The sequence below is a fragment of the Meles meles genome, chromosome 14 (genome assembly GCF_922984935.1).
Source record: "Meles meles chromosome 14, mMelMel3.1 paternal haplotype, whole genome shotgun sequence".
Classification (NCBI taxonomy): domain Eukaryota; kingdom Metazoa; phylum Chordata; class Mammalia; order Carnivora; family Mustelidae; genus Meles; species Meles meles.
The window spans coordinates 84,068,740-84,090,029 of NC_060079.1; the positions used below are offsets into that span (position 1 = coordinate 84,068,740).

The window sequence follows — 21,290 nt, forward strand, 5'->3', positions numbered from 1 at the left end:
TCAAGCGGTGAGAAGTACTGAGGAGAAGGATACGGCAGGAAGCAGCAAAGAAGGGGTGTGGACCTCACACAGAATGGTCAGGGATGGCTCCGCACAGGTCGAACTGCTACCTGCAGGCGCCACGTCAGCGTCACGAGAAAGAGCCCGCCAGCGGAAGGGAGAGCAGGGACATGCTGGCCGCACAGACAAGCACAAAGAAGTCGGTGCAGCCGGGAGAGAGGGAGCAAGGACAGAGGCAGGAAATCTGAATATGCAAATGTTGCAAGTGTATGGATCTGGAAGGGGCTGGAAGGCCAACAGAAAGGGACTTCGGATTTTACTCAACGTGGAAACCCACCGGACGGTCTGAGATGAGGGAGGAGAAGGCAAGCTGAGGACAAAGCACAAGCTGACACCCCACAATGACCCCCACACCCAGGTGGAACCTGTGTGACAGTCCTCGGGCACTCCTGGCTGCCCTAAGGCTAAGAGAATGAAAAGCAAATGGTTCATTTACAGAGATGACAGCCCTGAACGACAGGCCTCCCTCGGCTGACAGATAGTGAGTCACGAGAAATAAGCCTCCTTGGGGCGCCTGGGTGGCTCAGTGGGTTAAGCAGCTGCCTTCGGCTCAGTCATGATTCAGGGGCCTGGGATCGAGCTCCGCATCGGGCTCCCTGCTCAGCGGGCAGCCTGCTTCTCTCTCCTTCTGCCTGCCTCTCTGCCTACTTGAGATCTCTGCCTGTCAAATAAATAAAATCAGAAAGAAAGAGAAGGAAGAAAGGAAAGGGGCATTCTTGGGGCACTTGGGGGGCTCAGTCGGTGAAGCGTCTGCCTTCGGCTCAGTCATGGATCTAGGGTCCTGGGATCAAGCCCCAGATCGGGCTCCCTGCTCAGGGGGGAGTCTTGCTTCTCCCTCTCCTCTGCCTGCCTCTCCCCTTGCTTGTGGTCACTCTGTCAAATGAATAACTGAAATCTTTAAAAAAGAGCAGAGCATTCTTAAGAAGAACTGAGCTTCCAGAAGGAGGTTCCCACTGTCTTATGGTTAATGCCTTGCTACAGGGAAAACAAGCCGAACCCGAGGAAGCCGAGGCCCCCAGTATCCTGCAGGTCCCCCCTAGTCTATCAAAGTCCTTTGAAAACCGCCATCTTCCTTCCCGCCCCGACTCCCGAGCGTGGAATGAGCCCCGTCAGCACCCTGGGGCAGCAGGCCTTTCTGTACTCGGGTCCTGCCCGCCTGCTTTAATACGGCCTTCTGCCCCGAAGATGTCTCGACTCCCTTCTCGGTGGCCGGCTTGGGACCTCACCCCACCGAACCTCACCTACACGCACACGACCTCGAGGGAGCGCCACGGTCTGTCTGCCGCTGCAGGGAAGCCGGGAGGCGCACGGAGCCGTCAGGGCGAGTTGTGTCCCCCGACAGCTTTAGGTCCAGACGCCGGTACCTGTCAGGGCCTTCGCGGACGACCAAGCTAGGGTGAACACCGCGCGCGGGCCTGGCGTCCTTCTGGGAGGAACGTGCCAGCACCCCGGGGCGGCTCACGGGCAGTGCCCCTGAGAACACCGGCAGGGACGCCAGGGACTCCGCCGCGAGGCCGGGACGCACGGCCACCACGGCAGCGCGAGCCCGGGCCTGCGGCCCTCGTGACACACGCTCCTCCGCACCGCAGTGCCCGCCACAGGCCGGCCGCGCTCAGCCCGGGGTCGCCCCCGCAAGGCGGGCCCTCGGGAGGAGGCAGGCGGGAGAGGGCGGCCCCCGGTTTCCGACCTGAGCGCCCGGGATGGCGGCGGCCCGGCTCCCGGGGTCAGGGGGCGTGGGGCGCGGGACGGGGGGCAGGGGGCAGGCAGGGGCCCCAGCCGGCGGGACAGTCCAGCTCGCGAGTCCGGGGGCGGAGGCGGCCCACGGCGGAATCGGGCGCGCAAACGTGGGGTTCCAAGGCCTCCGCCGGCTTCCCGAGGGTACCGTGCTGGTCAGCGGGGCAGCCTCCCGCCCGGTGCTCTAAGATGCCCCCGGCCCCAAACACGAACGGCGAAAAGACCCCAAACACCAAGTCCTAAGCGCATCTCCATGCCGGAACCTGCTTTCCGGTAGAACTCCAGGGGTCCGGAGCTGAGGCCCTCCTGGGTTGGGCATTGAGCTTGTCAATCATCAGGGACCGTATATGACTGGTGGAGGCCAGTCTGTGGGTGGGGTGAGGCCGGATGTAGAGGGTCAGCTTCCGGTGACGGCGCGTGGCCGTCGGGAGCCGGAAGTCCGCCGTGAGCTCTGGTTCCGGCGGCGGCGCGGGGGCGGCCGGGAGCCCGGAAGTCCGGGGATGGCTGTGGGTCAAGTCTGGGCCGCTGCCGGGGCCTGCCGCCGAGGTAAGATCGATACCGGCCTTGCGGGCATGGCCCTTCCCGCGGGGGCCGGGGCTCTGCTCGCCGGCGCGGCCGCTGTCGCGCTGCTCTCGGCCGCACTCGTGCTCTACGAGCTGTCGCCGGACGCAGGTACCCGACCGCGGGCGCTCGGCGGGACGGAGGCGCCGTGGCAGGCCGGTCGCGCGCGGGGCCCGGGGCCGCGGGGAGTTGTGCCGCCTGCGTGCGGCCGCGGGGCGGGACCGAGGAGGGTTTGGCGGGCGGCCCGCAGCGCAGCCGTCCCCGCGGGGGGAGGGGCTCGCCGGCGCCGGTGCCGCGGGGCAGGGGCACGGCTGGGCGCCCCCGGCGACCCCCGCGGACCCCGCCGCGGCCTTGGCTGTGAAACCGGACGGGCTGTGGGAAGGCGTCGAGGCGCGTCAGGAGCGCCCGCAGCCCTCGTGAGGGGCTTTTCCCCCGGTTGCCCGGGGTGTGTGCGCGTGAGTACAGCGGTGCGCGTCGGGCGGCGGAGGCGCGGGCGGTGGCACCCCCTTCCCGCCCGCGGCGAGCGCTCGCCCCTCCGTGCGGGGCTGGGGTCGGGAAGCAGGTGCGCGGCCGCGGTTGCCGGGCCGGTGACGATGCGGAACCGGGGCGTCCCCGCAGGCTGCGGTATGGGGTGTTGCTGCGGGTCTGTGAGTGGTGGTGCGGGCGGGGACAGCCGGCGGGTTTGGCCTTTTGTTACGCTGCGCGGTGGCACAGACGCCTCTTCTTTTCTTTCTGTGTTTTAGTGACGTCGGCGTCACTCTAGCTCCCGTGCGGGGCTGTGCGGGGCTTCGAGGGGTCCCGTAGCTTCTCCCCTCCCCCTCACGGCGGCAGAGGGGCCTCCAGGCACAGATTGTTCAGAGACTTTTACGGGCGGCCCCTCGTCTTGAGTTTTCACCCTGTGGTCAGTGGCCGCGGGTCTCTCGGCCTTCGTTCCAGGTGTTGCTGTGAGGCTGATCTGCTGAACTTTCACCCACGACAGGCGCGCTCTGGAGCCCCGACTCCCTGTCCTAGCTTTAGGGCATGGGATGCTGTAGGAGCGCACCTCGGGCCCTCCAGATTGGCTGGTTCCCCCTAGGTTAGAGCGCAGTTGGCACGAAGATGGCTGTCATCCCACGGGGTGGGTGGTCAGGAATTCTAGAAATCAGCGCAGGCTGAAGAAATCCGTTTGCCTCTCCAAGTTGCCTGCGCCACTTCGTAAAACAAACCCAAATCAGACGGGTTTGACCTGTTCTTCCAGACTCCGAGTCCCCTGAACACGATTAAGTTACTGAATGGGATGAATTCCAGATTGCGTCTTGCAGGGCATTTTCACCCCGGAGAGCAGGGACGTTTCCGTGGACAGGTCCCGGGTGGGTGCTGGACGCCGGCTGGAACTGAGTGACTGCAGTGTACGGAAGTGGAGTTGACCTCTGGCCCTGGCCAGCGGAAGACTCTCCTGGGGTGGGCGGGGCAGGCTGGTGAGCGGTGGGGTTACTTCGCACCCGCACACTTCTGGTTAGACACCGACAGCGCAGTGCTTCGTAAGGGATTTTACTCTCCGAGGGTTTGATCCTTGTCGTCTTGTCTTTTGGTTGATGTGACTATTTGGTTAAAGAAAAATGATTTGCCGCAAAATGGCATTTTGGTAAAATGGTGTCTTCTGGTCTGGCTTATCCATTACTACCCCAGGCGTCTTCAGGCCTGTCTCTGGGGGCTCCGGGTTCCTTATCTGTAACAGGATACCCGGGGCACTAATGAGGACAATAAACCAGGATGCTTTTGTTCATTTTTTTTTTTTTTTAAGATTTTACTTATTTGACAGAGAGAGATCACAAGCAGGCAGAGAGACGGGGGTGGGGGGTGGGGAAGCAGGCTCCCCGCTGAGCAGAGAGCCCGATGTGGGGCTCAATCCCAGGACCCTGAGATCATGACCTGCGCTGAAGGCAGAGGCTTAACCCACAGAGCCACCCAGACGCCCCCCAATGGCGATTCTGTTTTGAGTTTTAGTCTTGTGTCGATTTGGGAGGTGGAAAGTGTTGGGTTGGACTCCTAGTAATTAATATTCCCACGTGTGGGGGTCTCAGCAGCTGGCACATCCGCCGAGGAGGCCGTTACAGCTACTCATTAAAGAAAATTCCTTGAATAAAATTATTGAATAAAAAGCAAAACTGTAAGAGTGTTAGTAAATGTAAAGTGGTGTGTCTTACGGGGCAGCTTGCGGCCTTCACGGGAGCTGTAACACCGCCCGGTTTTCTGTGCTGCTGGGATAACTGGAAGGAAGTGAACGTTGGCTTCCTTTTGTGAGTGTCGTGTAGATCTGCACAGACCCTTTAATTCTAGGGAAAACACGTGCTTTATTACTTCAGACCTCGAATACACAGCACGTTCCAGAATGTGGCATTTCTCTCACAGCTGAGCTGGGTTAAATACCAAGGCGAATATGAGGGAAGTTTTTCTAGAAAGGCAATTAAGATCTCGCTGTTTATAAACAATTCGAAATCGTCTTACTATTTCAAGATGCATCTCTGAACCCAGTGTAAGCTGTGTTCTCTGTTTAGAAGCCATTTCTGGGTGGTTTAATGAGTATCTAACGGACTGTCCGAAACACGACTGGAAGGTCGGGAGCACGACTGTGGCGGCAGAAGGGCGCGAATGGGAGGTTTGCTTTTCCAGCCCAAGAGAAGAGACCGGATAACTTAGTGGAAGATTGACGTGGAATATGTGTCGTTTCTTAGGTCGTAATGCTTTAAAACACTTCCTGAAAGGTTAGTTGGACTTCCGGAAATGTCTGGTACGTTTCAAAAACAAAGTCGGTCTGTCCAGCTAGTGTTGGTGCTGTGTTGTGATTTCTAAGGGTCATTTGCTTACAGAAATAAAATAATGGGGGCACCTGGGTGGCTCAGTGCGTTAAGCCTCAGGTCATGATCTAGAGTCCTGGGATCGAGCCCCGCATTGGGCTCTCTACTCAGTGGGGAGCCTGCTTCCCCCTCTCTCTATGCCCACCTCTCTGCCTACTTGTGATCTCTGTCAAATTAAAAAAAAAATAATGAAACTGTTGGATAAAAATCTATAGCATTCGTGTTCAGTCAACTTTGGGGTGTTTTGGTTAGTAGGCTGTCTTGTTTCAGTCTTTTTGCTATGTATGCTGATATTTCTCTCCGTTTTCGTGTTTTTCAGTTTTACAAAGAGCATTTTCACTGCATAAAGCACATCCGATAAAGGATATGGAAAATACGTTGCAGCTGGTGAGAAATATTATCCCTCCCCTGACTTCCCAGAAGCACAAAGGCCAAGACGGAAGAATAGGCGTCGTCGGGGGCTGCCAGGAGTAAGTGACCCGGAAGATGGTCATGTGCGCGCAGTCTCTGTTGTCCGGCTTTCTGCCCGCATCAGTCAGTTGTCCGTCTGTCCTTCTGGCTGGACCCCAGCAGTCATTTGTCGGTGTAGTCTGATGTTCTGAGCCCCGGTTTTTTCCAGGGATGAACTTTGTGACTGCATCAGAGAGAACAGTGAGGGCCCCGCGTGAGCTGTCGCTGGCACGTCGGTGTGGAGCCTGCGCCCGCGGTGGGGCTGGTGCAGGTTTTCTGGTCTTACACGTTCCTGTGTTGACCGGGCTGCACACCACAAACACGCGTTTCTTTGTAATCTGGAGAGACCAGCACGTGTTTGGTTTACTTTGTCACTTCGAAGATGTTCTCGGAAGTCCTTAAGGAAATTTGACAGATCCTAGCCTGTCTTCAAGGCTTGCTTTCTTTTTTTTTTTTTTTTTTAAATATTTTATTTATTTGACAGAGAGAAATCACAACTAGGCAGAGAGGCAGGCAGAGAGAGAGGAGGAAGCAGGCTCCCTACGGAGCAGAGAGCCCGATGCGGGGCTTGATCCCAGGCCCTGGGATCATGACCTGAGCCGAAGGCAGAGGCTTTAACCCACTGAGCCACCCAGGCGCCCCCAAGGCTTGCTTTCTAGTTCTGTGGATTTTGCTGCCGTGTTGTTTGCACGTAAGATTTTATAACCTGTCCTTGTTTATAGATGATACCTTTGCCTTTGACTTAAATCTGACCTTGGTTATCATTTCTGCCCCTGCTTACTCTCTGTTCGTATTGATGTGCTGTCTCTGCCTGGCTGTGTATTTTCAGTGGTTTATCTCGTAGTTAGATGTGTTATAAATAATACGTAGCTTGATTTGTTTCCTGACCCCGTGTGACCGGCCGTACCTGCTCGAAGAAGGTGGTCCGCTTGTTCACTTTAGTCTACCTGAGGCACTTTCTAAGGCTTGTTATGTTTTCTCTTCATTTTACGTTGTGTGTCCATTTTTCCCTTATTTTCGGTAGGTTTTTCCTTTTACTAATCTGGAAATTCTCTTATGGTTTCGCATGGAGCTGGGGGTTGTCTGTTCTCACTACCATGGTGAATCACACATGGCACTCAGGAGAGAGTCTGCACTGACGAAAAACTCCCAGGGAGTTCTTAGCGCAACCCCTAGTACCGCACGGAACTTTGTGCGCTGCTGCGGGTCTCCTGCCTGGCCTAGTGGTCTGCACGTGGGGTGGGAGTCCTTGGCCTCTTCTGGCATTTTCTTTGACAGGGACCCTGTGGAGTACTTGCACACCGGCTGTGTCTTGCTGTGTGGGAGGGCTGTGTTGTGCCACGCCTGAGCTGGGGAGTCTCAGTGTGACCTTTGGTAAACAGTGCGTGTGATCACATTGTCCTCTGGCCTGTATTTTGCACCACAAAAAAGAAGTTTGCCTTAATTTGTAAGTAACTTGTTCTTGCTTGGCTGTTTGTAAGATTTTCTTTAGAAATCTTCAGTTTCCTCCCCATGTGTCCAGGTTGTCGTCTTTTCACTAATCTGATTTGAGACTTGGCGAGCCCTCATGTCTGTAGACGTGGTCCCTTTGGATGAGGGAAATGCTCCTCTATTACTGGCTCTCCTTTCTCCTCTGTTTCTTTCTCCTGCTGCGTTTTGGGCTCTTGGATCATTAGCTCCTAGATGCTTTTCTCCTTCAGGTCCCCAGTTCAAGGCCGCCTCCTCCAGCTTCTGGGATGGAGGCCAGCAGTGCGGCCTCCGCCGGGCCGTGGGCTTGAGAGCGCTGAGGGGGTTGGGGGCTTATTTCTCACATCCCCTCCCTCTCCTGCCTTGTAATTGGGCCACTTGCATGGGAAGAACTGGCCGTGAGGTTTTCTTCTCAGATAAGTCTGCAGTGTAGCGTACTAGGGGTAATTACGAAACTGCAGATGTGTCCACTGGCCTCAGGACCAACCTCTAAAGTACGATCGTCTTTTCTCTGGTTCTCAAGGTATTATCTGCTTGTAAAAATTCAAACACCGCAGAAACGTGGCAAGTGAAGGCTTCATGGTACCGTGTGGTAATACAGCGTGGGCACATCGTCAGCCTTCCAGACTCTTACGTGTATGCAGCTAGTTTTCACAAAACTGGGACCGTGTTGTCTCCTCTGCGGGTCTCAGCCCTGTCAGTGTCCCGTGCTGGAGTGGGAGCTGCCCCCGTGGTTCTTGCTATGATCACAGGATGCCCTGAAGTAACAACTCTCTGGGAACTCTGGAAAAATAAAGACGTGTTACCTACAAGATCTGAAAGGGACACAGCACCGGGGCCACACAGCAAGGCTGTGGGTGCCCCGAGCAGGTGGGCGGGTGGGGGCCAGCGGTGTCAAGGTTCACTCTTCAGTGGGGAACGTATAGCATGAACGCGGGGATTAAAATCCCTGGAAGAGAGAATACAAGTGGCCCAAATGGTCAGTTATGAAATCTTCAAGGTCTTTGAAACAAACTGGCCTTGGTGGGTGGGGGTGGCCTGGCTCTCTGCCTAGTCCTGGGCTGGTGGAGCGTTTGAGGTGGCGGTTGTATTTGGAAACAGAAAACAGGCGTCAGGGCTCTGCATTCTCTCTGCTTGCTGTTCGGTGGCGTGACCTCCTTTTCATTTCATGTGGTGTCCTGGCATCAGTCATTCCCTGTTGCTTCCTAGAGACCGATTCGTGGTGAGCGGTGTTCCTTGTAAAGACGGGCCGCAAGTTATTTACCATCCCTGTTGACAGGCGAGCGGGTCACCTCTGTTCTTTTCCCCGAATAAGCCGCCTGGCTGTAGACATCTCTGCACGTTTTCCTACTGTGTGCGCATCTGGTAACTTCCCGGGGGTCGATTCCCAGAGTCGATACCAGAGCGGCGCGCAGACGTCTTAAATGTTGCTGCACTTGCCGATCGCCCCCGCTTCCTTGCCTGAGGCCGAGTTAAAAATACGGGCATTTGGGAATAGTGGGATGGAGGCCGGCCAGAGGGGTGTGAGTCTCGGGGCCTGGCAGGGTGCTGCTGTTCTCGGCGCCGTCAGCGAGCTCTCAGGGCCTCCTCGGGCCTCCATTCTGAGCACAGTGCCGGGAGCGCTGGCGGTCCTGATGCAGACGGAGGTCTTTCGTGACGGCCACCTGGTGCCTTAGTCGGTTGAGCGGCGGACTCGTGATCTCCGCTCAGGTCGGGATCTCAGGCCTCGCTGGGCTCTCGTGCTATGAGGTGCCGGGCCCTGGGCTCTGTGATCCCCGTCTTTATAATCTCCCGAAAAACCGCTGTGCTGGCGGCCTTCTCGGAGGATGCTGACTGTCCCTTCTGCCTTTTCAGGTATACTGGAGCGCCCTACTTCGCTGCCATCTCAGCCCTCAAAGTGGTATGTCTGTTTACAGCTTCTCACTCTAGTCAGCCATTGGATTTCTTATTCTTGTATTTAAAGACCTTATTTATTTGAGAGAGCGAGTGTGTGAGAGAGACAGACCATGGAGGGGGGGCGGTGCAGAGGGAGAGGCAGGCTCCCCGCTGAGCAGGGAGCCGAGGCGGGGCTCCATCCAGGACCCTGGGATCCTGACCTGAGCTGAAGGCGGCCGCTTAACCCACTGAGATGCCCCAGAACTGGAATTTGGTTGAGCGAAGTTTTACTAGAACTGTCCTTCACCACCATGATCCTAGAACCCCGCTTCAGTCCTCATGAAAGCAGTCGGCGTCTGTGCGCCTTGGCGGTTTCCCAGGTCTTCGAGCAAGTCCTGGTGGCCCAGTTGGCACAATTACCGTGAAACGTGCTCCCGGGGGCCCTTGGGTGACGCAGCCTGAGCTGGTCTGGGGTGACCTGCCTGTTGGGTGGTAGCAAGTCTGCTTGCTTTCTAGCCCTTTTCTTAGCTTCCTTCCTCGTCTGAGCGGCCTGGCTATGGAGTAAGGGCCCCGGGCAGCCATGGTGAGGCCACCTCCCCGGCTGTTGCGTGAGCCCCGCTCTGAGTCCGCCTCTCATGCTCGTTCCTCAGGGCGCAGATCTGTCCCACGTGTTCTGCACCCGGGAGGCCGCGCCAGTGATCAAGTCGTATAGCCCGGAGCTGATCGTTCACCCGGTTCTGTGAGTGCGGCCGCTTGGGGGTGCTCACTCGCAGCCGTGCTCCTTGGCCTTCTCGTGGGTGCTAAGGGCCTCCGTGGAGCGGCTGCCGTACTGGGGGGGTGGTAGGTGGGTGCCGTCAGAAGAGAGGAGAAGGCTGTAAGGAGCCCATGATTGTGGCCAGGAGAGCAGCAGGCGTGCTTACAAGGTGTGGGAGAGGTCTGGGCCCCTGGGGCGCATTGGAAATGGGTGCAGCTTTCTAGGAGAGGTCTGGGCCTTGCCTGGGGCCGTGCTGCCCACAGCGTCTCGAGGGGCCTTCCCTCTTTCAGCAGACGCTTCTGCTCCCTGGGGACAGCATTGAACCAAGCAGAAAAACATCTCCTCATGCAGCCCCCTTTCTGGGGCAGCCCTGTGCTCTAGAGCTTTCTGCAGTGGTGAAAAAGTTCTTGGTGCTGTCCAGATCTGTGGCTGCTGAGCACCCGAGATGTGGCCGGTGGGATTCAGCAGCTGTTTTTCCGTAACTCAGGTAAACTGAGTTCAACTTGAACAGCCACATGTGGCCGGCGGCTGCCGTACCGGGCGGCACAGCTCCGGAGAGGGACGCGCAAGAGAGCAGGGTGTTAGCGGGTGGTGAGGACCACGTGGAGGGGCAGGCAGGGGAGAGGAAAGGCGGCCATGCGGGCAGCACGTATACCACGCGGCCCATGTGTGTTTCTCACTGTGGTGATGGTGGGCAGGGGCCTGGAGTGTGTTACTCAGGTAGGGACCTGCAGACGTGGGGCAGGACTGGCGTCTCAGCTCAAGCCAAGGGACTCAGGATGGGGCGGGCGACTGGAGAGGTTCAAGGCCAAGCTGTGCAGGTCACGGGGGTCATCCTCTGGGCTTTGGCTTTCATGTAAGCGAGGAGGAGAGGGGAGGGGGCTGCTAGAGCCTTGTGTTGGGTGGGGGAACAGGATCCAGTGTGCATTTTAAAAGCCTTACACGGATGCTGTTGAGAATGCGCTTTTGGGGCCCAGGGTGGACACAGCAGTTGCCGGAGGAGGGAGTTGTGAGCGTCCCGGTGAGAGTAAGTGATGGGGTAGGAGAAGGGGTCCCGGTCCCATCTGAAAGTGCAGCCCCGGGATCTGCTGACAGGTGGGATACTGGGTAGAAGGAAAAGACGAAAGTCATGGAGGCCGCTCTGGGTTTGGTCCGAGCTAGCTGTGACTCGACAAGGGCGGCGTCTGGGGGGGCGGGTTTGGTTTGGTGGCCGTCAGAGCTGGCTTTGGATGTGTTTGCAGCCGCCTGTCGCACATCCAAGCGGCGTGGCTGTGAGGTGCGCGACGAGAGTGGGGGCCGTGCAGGAGTGTGTGTCGGCGGGGGCAGCCCAGCGCCCCCAGCTGGGAGCCGAGCGGGGGCAGGAGCGGGGAGGAGGGGTGTTCTGGAGAACTCTCGGCACTCTTCTGGAAGGGCTTGCTGGGGGCAGAGCCTTCCAGGGTGTGTTCTAGCAGTCTGAGGAGCCAGATGAGCGGGAAGGTGGTGTGGCGAAGCGACACGGTCCCGTACAGCCGTCAGGTCCTGTCCTGACAGGTCCCCCGGTGCCCCTGGGAGTGCATAAAGTATGCCTGTGTGATGGAAAAAAACCGGTTCATTCTGGAAGGCAGAGACAGTTTTGAAAGTAGCCAGAATGTCTCAGTGTGGCTTCATTTAGATGCTGACAGCTGGATTCCTGCATCGGGGTATGAAAGGATGAGCTCATCTACAGAGATGACGGTAATGTGGGGGGCTGGATGCAGACTGGGGTCCTGGCCTGGGTCCTGCAACAGGAGAGGGAACCAGGGAAATGTAGAGGAACGTGCAGTCTCGCTAGTAAGGTAGACCAGTGAGTGCAAGTCGTCCTAAACTGCTCTGGCCTCCTCCTCTCGCCGCAGTGACAGCCCCAGCGCCGTCCACGACGTGGAGGAGTGGCTGCCCCGGCTGCACGCCCTGGTCGTGGGGCCCGGCCTGGGTCGGGATGACAGGCTTCTTGAAAATGTTAAGGTAAGTGTCGAAAATTATTGAACGTGTCTGTCCTTATAGACTCGGCTCGTGGAGTCTGAAAAGAAGCATTTTCTTGGGGTTTGCGATGCTTAGCATTCTGGTTGATGGAACAATTAAGATGGTTTGGAGGAGAGGACGCACTAAACAGAGGAATGAGCCTAAAACCGGACAGCCAGATGGAATGAGTCTCGTGCTCTCAGGGCGTTAGCTTGTGCTACTGCCCGGGGGCGTGTCCGGGACTGCCTGGAGCGCGGGCGTCTCCGCTCTGGCAGGAGAAGCGTGGTGGCGGGCGCAGGGGGGTGGACGGACAGCCGCTCAGCCTTCACGGAGAGCTGAGGGAACAGGGGTGCGAGGAAACCAGCAGTTCAGAATAGTCTGAGAGCCAGTCCCATCCAGTGGCGTGTGGCTCTCGGTGACACACCACCAACACCGTGCCTCTGAGCACTCCTGGTTCGGAGCCAGCACGGCGCACGGCACAAGCCAGGCAGCATCGTGGATCTCGACCACTTGCTGACAAGTAGGAGCGAATCCTAGCTGAGGAGCGCAAGAGCCTTTGGTCTGAGTGAGGGGAGGGGACACCTGAATGGGACAGCCCGCGTGGAGGCTGCTGGTCTGCTGTGCACTCGTGTCCGGAGATGGTGGCGCTCTGCACAGGGTTGCTGGGAGGTGCACTGTGACGGTCTCTCCCCGGGTCTGTTTCTGGGAAGAGAGGCAGGTGACGGCTCCTGCCAGGCTGGGGATGACCCTTGGGATGGTGGGCTTTGTGACCGTTCGTGACTTGACCATTAACCTCTGGCCCCCTTAGTCACGACAGCGTGGTGCTCACTCTCTGGCCTCCTTGTCCTCCTCCTCTCGTGCTCGTTGTCCTTGCTTCTCACGTCTTGGCAATGGCTCTCACTCGCGTACTTGGGAGACATCGCGTGCAGTTGGTGTAGGCGGGTTTGACGTCCGTGTGAGCAGCCTTGAAGTTCCGGCGGCTGCTCCCTGCCAGAGCTGTTTGCAAGGCTGTCGGTGACCGCGCTGCGGCCCGAGTGCGTGTGTCCCCGCACGTTCATGTGTTGGGATCCTGACCCTCACGGTGAGGTGTCAGGACGTGAGGCTTCTGGGGGGTGGTTGGATCATGAGGGCGGAGCAGCCTCCTGGATGGGGACTCAGGCCCTTGTAGCGGGGGCCCCAGAGCTCCCTCCCCCTCCCATCAGGTGAGGACCCGGCGACTGGTCCATGACCTGTAGGGGACCTTCTGCAGCACCCGTAATATTGGACTTGAAGCTTCCAGAACCGTACAGTGCATTCCTGTTGTTTCCAAGCCACCCAGCCTGTGGCACGTGACACGCCAGCTTGAGCGGACTCTGCGTGGTCTGACCGCCTTTTGCTTCAGGAAGCCACTTGTCCGGGTGTCTCCGGAACAAAACGGCGAACAGAGAGGCCCCTGGTGTTGCATGGTGGGCGGCTGGCCCGGAGTCTGTGCTGGCCCACCTGACCCCTGGGCGCGTCACCCCCTCGCTCCCTGCCGGGTGTCGGCGCCTCACCACGTGTCCCTGGGCGCCCTGGGGTTGGCCACTTCGTCCCTCAGCGGAGGATTTCCCGTGCAGGGAGAAGTTACGATCTGTGATGGGACACGTGGAACTTATTTTCTGAAACGGCCGTTTAAACGGGTGGGAACCCGTGCTTATTAGGTTTACCAGATGTGCTTCGTTTTTTCCTCATAAGCATTTTGCTTCCTTGGGACAAATACCTGTGCGAGGGCCACACCCAGCGCGGGCTAGGGGACCCGGGATGGGCTGTGCACTTCCCTGACCGTGGGCTTCCTCCTGGTGTTCTGTGACTTGTACACGTCCGCCGGGTGCGTTTGCCGTGCGCTTCCCATCGCGGCACTCCGTTCCCACACAAGCCCGCCCGTCGGTGCTGCTGGTCCCCCCATTTCACAGAGGAGAATAAAGCCCTTCTAAGAGCTTTATTGTTTTAGCTTTCACATGTGGGTCTGTGGTCCATTTTGAGTAAATTTTTATGCCTGGTGAAAGGAGCGGACAACCCGTTCCCGCACCACTCTGCTCGCGTCTGGGCCTCCCTGTTGAAGGTCTGGACGGAAACGCAGGGTTTACTCGGGGGCTGTCGCCAGTTTACGGATTTGTGCGGCCGTCCTTGTGCTGTGACACGCAGTCCTGATGGTGGCGGCTGTGGGATCCCGCCAGCCTTGTTCATTTCAAGAGCATTGCGGCTGCTGCGCGTTTCCACAGGCGTTTGGGGCTCAGCAGAGGCAGCGGGGAACGTGTTTGTGTAGTGGGCTGGGCCGCGGGCCGCTGCCGAGCGGTGCCCAGTCTAACGCGGTGCGCGCTGGTTTGAGCTGGAGTCTCCGGACCCAGGACACGGGCTCGACGAGCTCCCCTCACGCTGTTTGTGCTCCTTGTCGCTGGCTCTTACTCAACCGTACGTCCTGGAGGCTTTCCCCGATAGAATGTGGCCGTGTTCCTTCTTACATTCAATAGCTACAGTTACAGTTAAATACACCGTATCTTACTGGTTCACTTGGGTGGTTTGTAGCTTTTTCTTAATCTGTTAGTGACGTCTCAGACACTCCCACACTTACATCGGCCGTTTGTCCTTGCAGACAGAGGTCTAGGAGCTGCGTGGCCACGGCGTGGGCTGCTGCAGCTCACGCTGAAGGGGGCCGCCCTGGCTCTCCTGCTGCCCCCCGGGTGCCATGTCCCCCGCGCAGCACTCCTGGTCGGACCACTCAGCCTCGTCTGACGTGTGGGTGTGCGGCTCCTTCCCTCCTTTGCCGTCCACCCCAAAGTTGCTCACTAGGTGGCGGGTGGAGCGGTGACGAGGCCACGTGGCCTCCCTGCGGCTGCCGGTTACGCACGGCCAGCTCCCTTGCCAGGAACTGGGTAAATCTCGAGTTGGTGTTTCTCGTCCTCATACAGTTTCAGAGGATTATTTGAGGGATGCGAGTGGATTAGGCCTCTGCCTTCCGCTCAGGTCATGATCCCAGGGTTCTGGGTTCGAGTCCTACATCTCCTGGGAGCCTGCTTCTCCCTCTGCCTGCTTGTGCGCGCGCTCACTCTCTTTTTCTCTGACAAATAAAATCTTAAAAAAAAAAAGTATTATTTGGGCCAGGATCCTCATTTTATAGACTGGCAAGCAGAGTTTCAGGGAAGGGAAGAGACTTTGCTCGCGCTCACACAACTCTGAGTCTTTTGGTCTCTGAGCCCGTGTCTTTCCGTCCCAGCAGCTTCCCCGGGGCCCGGAGCTGTGTCCTGGTGATGGCCTAGTGATGTCCCAGACGCTCGGCCGCTATCTGCAGGCTCCTTTCCCTCGGAGCCCGAGTCGAAGCTGTCTCACAGAGTCAGCACTTCTTGGAAATGAGGACCCGGGGCCGTCAGAGCGGCCGTCCCTTGTCCGGGACTTACTTGCTGGTTCCTCTGCTGTTCCCCTGGGAGTCAGAGGCGCTTGCTAGGGAGTTCATGCCGTTGGCGGTGGGAGTGACGGAGACTCCGCGAGCCACAGCAGAGCACCGCAGGCAGGGCCTTAAATAGCAGACCTCGGTGTCCTCCCAGTCCTGGAGGGCGTCCCCGAGCGAAGTGTCAGCAGGTTTGGTTTTTTTCTGGGGGCCCTGTCCTTGGCCGGCAGACGGCCGGCTGCCTGCTCACTGTGTCGCCACCCGGTGGTCGCCTGTCCGTGTGCTGGTCTCCTCCTCCAGGCACCCTGGAGGGGGGCTCTTGCTTCGTTCTTCTCCACGTTTTCTACCCTCCAGTGTGTGTTTTGGGGGAGATGGTGGTTATGTGCTGTCGTGATGTGTCATCTCGTCGCAAAATACTGGTTCGTAGTAAGTGACTGTATATACGGTGATCGCAGATACATACATAATGCTGCCGAAAACCTCTGACGTTTTATTATTTTTTTTAACCTCTGAGATTTTTAGTGTAATTTTCTTGGAGAGGTGATTCACTTTTATTTTCATGGTCACTTATTTTAAAACACAGAGTGTTAGAGAAAATGCATAGAAACTCATGATTTGGGGGAATTCTGAAGACTTCAGATTTTTCTTCTGGGAGCCCTGGGGATGAGTGTCGGTGGGAACTTGGAGCCTCTAGCTTGGGGTCTGCCTCCATGGACTCACCTGGCCCAGTGCTGCGGGTTGGGCTTCCCACAGACCCGTTTCCAGAGTTCCCAGGGCCCCTGCCTTACGAGGGCTACTCTCTGCTCCTCTGGGTCTTCCGTGCACTGCCCGCACTTCCGTTTTCTGTGTGTTTGCGGGTGACCTCATGTTGCGGCTTATCAGCGAACTGCTTGCTCGGTCATCTCGGTTGATGTTGCTCAGCATCTCGTTCTCTCCTTGCAGGGCATCTTGGAAGCATCCAAGGCCAGGGACATCCCCGTCGTCATCGATGCAGTGAGTGTGATTCTCCTCTCCTGCCCCTCCGCCCAGCCAGGCCCCTGAGGCTGTGTGCCCTACGTCCCTGTCCTTGTCTGCAGGACGGGCTGTGGCTGATCGCTCGGCACCCGGCCCTCATCCAGGGCTACCGGAAGGCCGTTCTCACTCCCAACCACGTGGAGTTCGGCAGACTCTCTGCAGCCGTGGTGAGTGCTCACCACCCAGAAGATGGGGCGCAGGCCCTGCCCGTCCCGAGGTGGGTGCGGGATGGCTCAGTGCTTCTGCCCCACCTGCCCCTGCGGGACAGACTTGCGGATGGCCAGCGAGTCGGGGCGTGTCCCCACATGTGACAGTGCCCTTCTCTCTCGGTGGTGCGTGGAACGATGGGGCGTCTTCTCACTAGGATGTCTGTGATGGGCTGAGAGGCGGGGTGGAGGCTCTGGACAGCGCAGTCGGTCCCTGTCCCGCGTCGCCTCGCCCATGCAACGGGGCTGCTGAGAGCATCGTTGCGTAGGGTGTGAGGACGAACCAGATGACAGATGTGAACCCCGGGGTTCTCACGCAGTAAGCGTCCCGCAGATGCTCGTGCCTGGTTATTCACAGTTGTCCCCTCTGCAGACCCGGGAGGGTCCAGCCGCGGCAGGGGGAGGGCCCCTGAGCGGTGTTGGTGCGTCTGCCCGGGACGTGCCGGCCGGTTATCCTGGGCCTCCTTCCCCTTAGTGGACGGGTCGTCCCCCTCCAAGTGCGGGGCTGGAGCTCCGGGAGGATGGTGTGTGTGTGTCGCGTGGGGGGGTCCTAAGGATCAGGGTGGATGGGCAGGACGTACCCGTGACGGTGGGCTCCTTTCACGTGTCCGACAACGGCCCGGTCTGTGCTGTCCCACCTTGTAGCTGACAGACCCTGGGGATGGCAGCGATCATCGCGAAGCTGTACGAAGACTCAGCCGGGCCTTGGGGAATGTGACCGTGGTCCAGAAAGGGGAGCGGGACGTGATCTCCGACGGGGAACAGGGTGGGTAGCTGTGGCTTCACGCATGTCACTCAGTGTGGCGGTGCTGGGTGACGGCCCCTGGAATCTGGTCACGGCACATGCCGCCCCTGGGGTCACCCGAGTTCCCCACACGGGCTCCCGATGAAGTGGGTTTTACTTCTGTCTTGCGAAGGGCAGGGACACGCTGTGTGTTGATCCTTGTTGACGCCGGGAGCCGCGGCTGGTTCTGGGGGCATCCCTGGGAAGCCGAGCGGTGGGGCTGCGGCCTCGCCAGCAGGTGGCGCCCCGCGGCCCGGCCCGCTCCCCTGCGGTGTTGGAGGTGTTAGAGGAGGCAGCTGGACGTTCACTGCTTTCCCTCCTGCTGTGAGGACGGCTGGGTTGTGCGGGAACGCCAGGAGCTGGTGCCCGGGGTTGGGGGAGGGGGTGCTGGGTGTGGCAGCCTGCCCCTCGTTCTCTTCCTCGGGCCTGCCGGCTGGCCAGTGCAAGAAGCAGGGGGAGCTGGTGGGCGTCTGAGGTGCGCCGCCAGGGACAGTGAGGTGTGGAGCCCCCCTCGCGCCCTGCGCACAGGTCCTCCCCTCCTGTGGTCTGACTGGGAGGCAGGGAGCGCACCTGTTGTTGGAACAGCATGGAATTTAGGGCTACTGACCAGGGAGTGGGAGGAAGCGGGACACGCCGAGGGAGTGTTCTCTGAGGGACCCGGAAACCTCTGGGGTTCTTGTTGCTGGAAGGCGCCCTAGACCCGGACACTTTCTGAGGATGTGACCACCCGGCTTTCTGAGGCGGCGGCTGGTTACACCGTGTAATGGATGAGCGGCCAAGGGCGGGCGTCCACGCGGGGGTGTGAGCGTGCCGTGCACTTCTTAGGGTGGCGCGTGCTCCCGAGGGGTCTAGCGGGCTGAGCACCCTGGGTACCTGCCTGCTTCTCCCCCGTCCTCTCCAGCAGGCCCGAGTCTGCTCACTGCCCGGACCGCACACGTGCTTCTGGGCCGGCCCGGGTCTGCTCTCCTGTTAAACCCAGGCTGCCTGGTTGAGAACATTCGGGAAGAGCTGCCGCGGGTTGAGACGGTGCCTCGGGCACAGGAGAGCTCGTCCCCTGACGGCCGTGTCGTCCCCCTCCCCCAGTGCTCGAGTGCGTGCAGGAGGGCAGCGGCCGCAGGTGTGGTGGCCAGGGTGACCTGCTGTCGGGCGCCCTGGGTGTCCTGGTGCACTGGGCGCTGCGTGCCGGACCCGAGAAGACGAACGGGTATGTGACACCTTCGCTTGTCCTCTCGGGAGTTTTACCGCGTGAGCTGAAGTGGCCCGTACGGTTAACACGGAGCCGCGTGAAACGTCAGTGTCCCGTGGAAGCGGTCCCTGGGCAGGGCTGATCCCAGGGTGGTCACCTGGGCCGCTCTCGCTTCGTGTGAGGTCAGGGCCCTGCCCTGTGCCTCAGTGCCAGTGGCTCGGGGCGTCCGTGTCAGCTTGAGACCCTGTTCTGGGGATGCGATGTGTACCTTTGTAAAGCAGAACAGTGGAGGAGAAATCCGCGTGCAGGGGTGAGCTGGCTTTGACCACTGTCCTGAGAGATGGGAGTTTCCTCTAGGACAGAACTCGGGGATCCAGGCTTGGCCCGCGTCTGTGGTCAGAGCTGTGAGCGCAGGCAGGGCCCCATCCTCCACACGCATCATGGGGCAGTGGTGGCCACGAGTGCTGGGCAGGGTGTCCCCACCCCCAGCTGTGAAGCCATGCGAGGCCATGGGCTGGTGGCACACGCGAGGCAGGGAGCACCTGCCCGGGTGTGTCCACATGGAAACAACTCTAGGGGCATCTGGGATGGTGGCCGGAGCCCACATGCTCGGATCTTCCAAGTCCTCCCGGCACCTAAGATCACGGTGAACCGTGACCAGTGAGGGTCCGGTTTTCCTCGGGGGCAACAGGACTGTCCTGTTCTCCAGCCGCAGGGATACTGATTGGGAATATCCGCGTTCTGGTCGTGAGGCTGCCTTCTGCCTCCCAGGCACAGCAGGCTTGCAGTGGCCTGTTTGGGGTCCCAGGAAATGGGGGGGAAGCTGGAGTGTGCAGCGCGTGCTAACGGTCGTCCCCCTCCAGGTCCAGCCCTCTCCTCCTGGCCGCCGTGGGCGCGTGCTCGCTCACACGGGAGTGCAGCCGTCAGGCCTTCCAGAAGCACGGCCGCTCCACCACCACCACCGACATGATCGCGGAGGTCGGGCCCGCGTTCCGCAGCCTCTTTGAAACCTAAACCCAGGCACCAGGAAGCGAGCGGCCCACGGACGGGGAGGCTCTTTGTCACAGGAAGCCACGTCCTGTGTCGCAGCCCTCGGGGGCAGACCGCGTGGTCCAGGGGTGGATTTCTGGCTGCGTGCGCAGCTGGAGAAGTGACGCTAGACCAAGCATTCCTAAACTCCTCCGAGCTGCTCGGCAGGAGACCGGAGCCGCCGAGCTCTGCATGTGCTCCAGGAGCACGGGCCTGCCCTACCCACGTGCTCCCTGCGTCCGCCGACGACATCCCCGCAGCGGGTGCCCTCACGGGTCCCGTCGATCCCATTCAGGACCTGTGAGAGTGCTGTTGAGGTGGCCGTCCCCAAGCGCCGTGGCCCTGGTGGTCGTGCTCACATGCGCTGCTCAAACGCTGATTGGGTTGGAATCGTCGGGGCAGAAGTCGTCCGCATCGACTGTGCTTAATGAAGTGTTTCGTAATAGCCAGCGACTGGTTTCTGGAGGACACAGGACCCTGCGCCCCGAGCACACCCTGCCCGCTCCTCCTCCGCGCGCTCTCGGGTCTGCTGGCGGGAGGCAGTCCCCGGGGGAGTCGCGGGATGTGGCCCAGCCGTGTGCTCTCTCGGGGAGGCAGGACGAAGCTGGACACTCGGGCACCCAGGAGGCCCCGGTTGGGGACTGAACATGGTCATCGGAAGTGGATGTGTCTTCAGGAGCAGAACCCGTGAAAGAAGTGTGCTCTGCGAAATGCCTTGCGAGCCTCTGGCTGGCTTCTGGATGGTGCTCTGGGCGCGCGGTTTTCTCTGCGACTCCCCGTGGGCTTGGGTCCTGCGCACGTGAGTACTACCGTAGGCTTCTCCGTGCTTTCTGCGAGGACGGGACCCTGTGGATCCTTCCTGTCCCTCTTGACTGATGCTCTGGGATTGAGTCCCCTCGCCCTAGACCGATTATGCTTTAAAACCAGATTTCTTAAAAAATGTACGCCGCTTCTCTTTCACACGTCACTGAGAAGCGTCATTGTGTTTTCTTCTGGGTAGTTACATCTCAATCCTCGTAACTATTAAAAGGCAAATTTGGTTTATCTCAGTATCGAGTCTTGTATTGTTTTCTGGCAGAGCTCATGTCCACGTTCCAGCTTTCCTGAGCGAGGACACGGTCAGCAGGGGGACAAACGTGGGAAAGGTTGTCCCTTCACGGTTTTCACCTGGGCCTCCCCACCTTGCCAGCGTGCAGTGCTTTGTTCCACAGAAGGTCAAGTGCACGCGTCGCGGAACCGTTTCTGTTTTGCTGAGTTACGTACAAATCCTCTTGCTGCAGTGGGTGGGGAATAGATCCGAGGAGCCCTAGACCTACTAGCTGTAGCTAAGGACGGGCTTTTACCCCGAGACCAAGGTAGCAGGGTATGGAGGTCACTGGGGGGGGCCAAGTGCAGCACGTGGCCCTCAGGGGACAGCCTGAGCCCCAGGTACCGAATGGACCCCCTTTGCGTGTCCCTGTCGAGGGCCTGCCTGCCGGGTGGGATCTCCGCACGAGCTGGCTCACCGTGGGCAAGTCTGTTTCCGAGCGCGTTCCTTCGCCTGTAGAATAGGACAGTGGCCTTTGGGGTCCTGAAGTTCAGTGACAAGTGAACGTCGCTGTCGAGTGTCGTCACCACGCCTAGCGTGTTCCTCCCCGCGGCGCCCGCAGGACAGGCCAGCTCGGCAGCACTGACGTGCAGCGGCCGGACAGGGATGGAGAGCCGCAGCGGCCGGGCAGGGGTGCAGAGCCGCAGCGGCCGGGCAGGGGTGGAGAGCCGCAGCGGCCGGGCAGGGGTGCAGAGCCGCAGCGGCCGGCCCACGCGCACCGGGGTCTTGCTCTCACCGGTGCAGCCACCAGACGGTGGTCTGCGGCGCACACGTTCCTTCTGTGACAGACACGTGGGGTGAGCTGCCTGGCTCAGGGTCCCCCTCCCCGTTCAGCACCGCCCAGTGCCCGAGGTACAGGCCACTCG

The 21,290-nt window shown here is 59.4% G+C and overlaps 1 protein-coding gene across 9 annotated transcripts; it reads left to right on the forward strand.

The window, feature by feature from the left end:
* The first annotated feature begins 908 nt into the window (after positions 1–908).
* Positions 909–20,386, forward strand: NAXD (NAD(P)HX dehydratase). 9 transcript variants are annotated; one of them, XM_045977906.1, is made up of 11 exons: positions 909–1,456; positions 5,512–5,662; positions 7,632–7,745; positions 8,964–9,009; positions 9,635–9,723; positions 11,610–11,718; positions 16,061–16,111; positions 16,195–16,299; positions 16,984–17,104; positions 18,206–18,326; positions 19,172–20,386. In XM_045977906.1, exons 2-11 carry the CDS (start codon positions 5,559–5,561, stop codon positions 19,320–19,322), a joined length of 1,011 nt encoding a protein of 336 aa, XP_045833862.1. In that variant the 5' UTR covers positions 909–1,456; positions 5,512–5,558; the 3' UTR covers positions 19,323–20,386. The 9 variants fall into 9 exon arrangements, with proteins under 9 accessions (XP_045833862.1, XP_045833859.1, XP_045833865.1 ...); XM_045977903.1 differs by lacking the exon at positions 909–1,456 and adding an exon at positions 2,226–2,340; XM_045977901.1 differs by lacking the exon at positions 909–1,456 and adding an exon at positions 2,336–2,466.
* Positions 20,387–21,290: the final 904 nt, after the last annotated feature.

What these genes read in the sequence shown, in the direction of transcription:
- NAXD (XM_045977901.1), top strand. Translation starts at nt 2,367, where the DNA reads ATGGCCCTTCCCGCGGGGGCCGGGGCTCTGCTCGCCGGCGCGGCCGCT. An exon ending in GCAGACTCTCTGCAGCCGTG is followed by an intron (nt 16,300 to 16,983) that starts GTGAGTGCTCAC and finishes CCCACCTTGTAG; the next exon opens with CTGACAGACCCTGGGGATGG. An exon ending in GATCTCCGACGGGGAACAGG is followed by an intron (nt 17,105 to 18,205) that starts GTGGGTAGCTGT and finishes CCCCTCCCCCAG; the next exon opens with TGCTCGAGTGCGTGCAGGAG.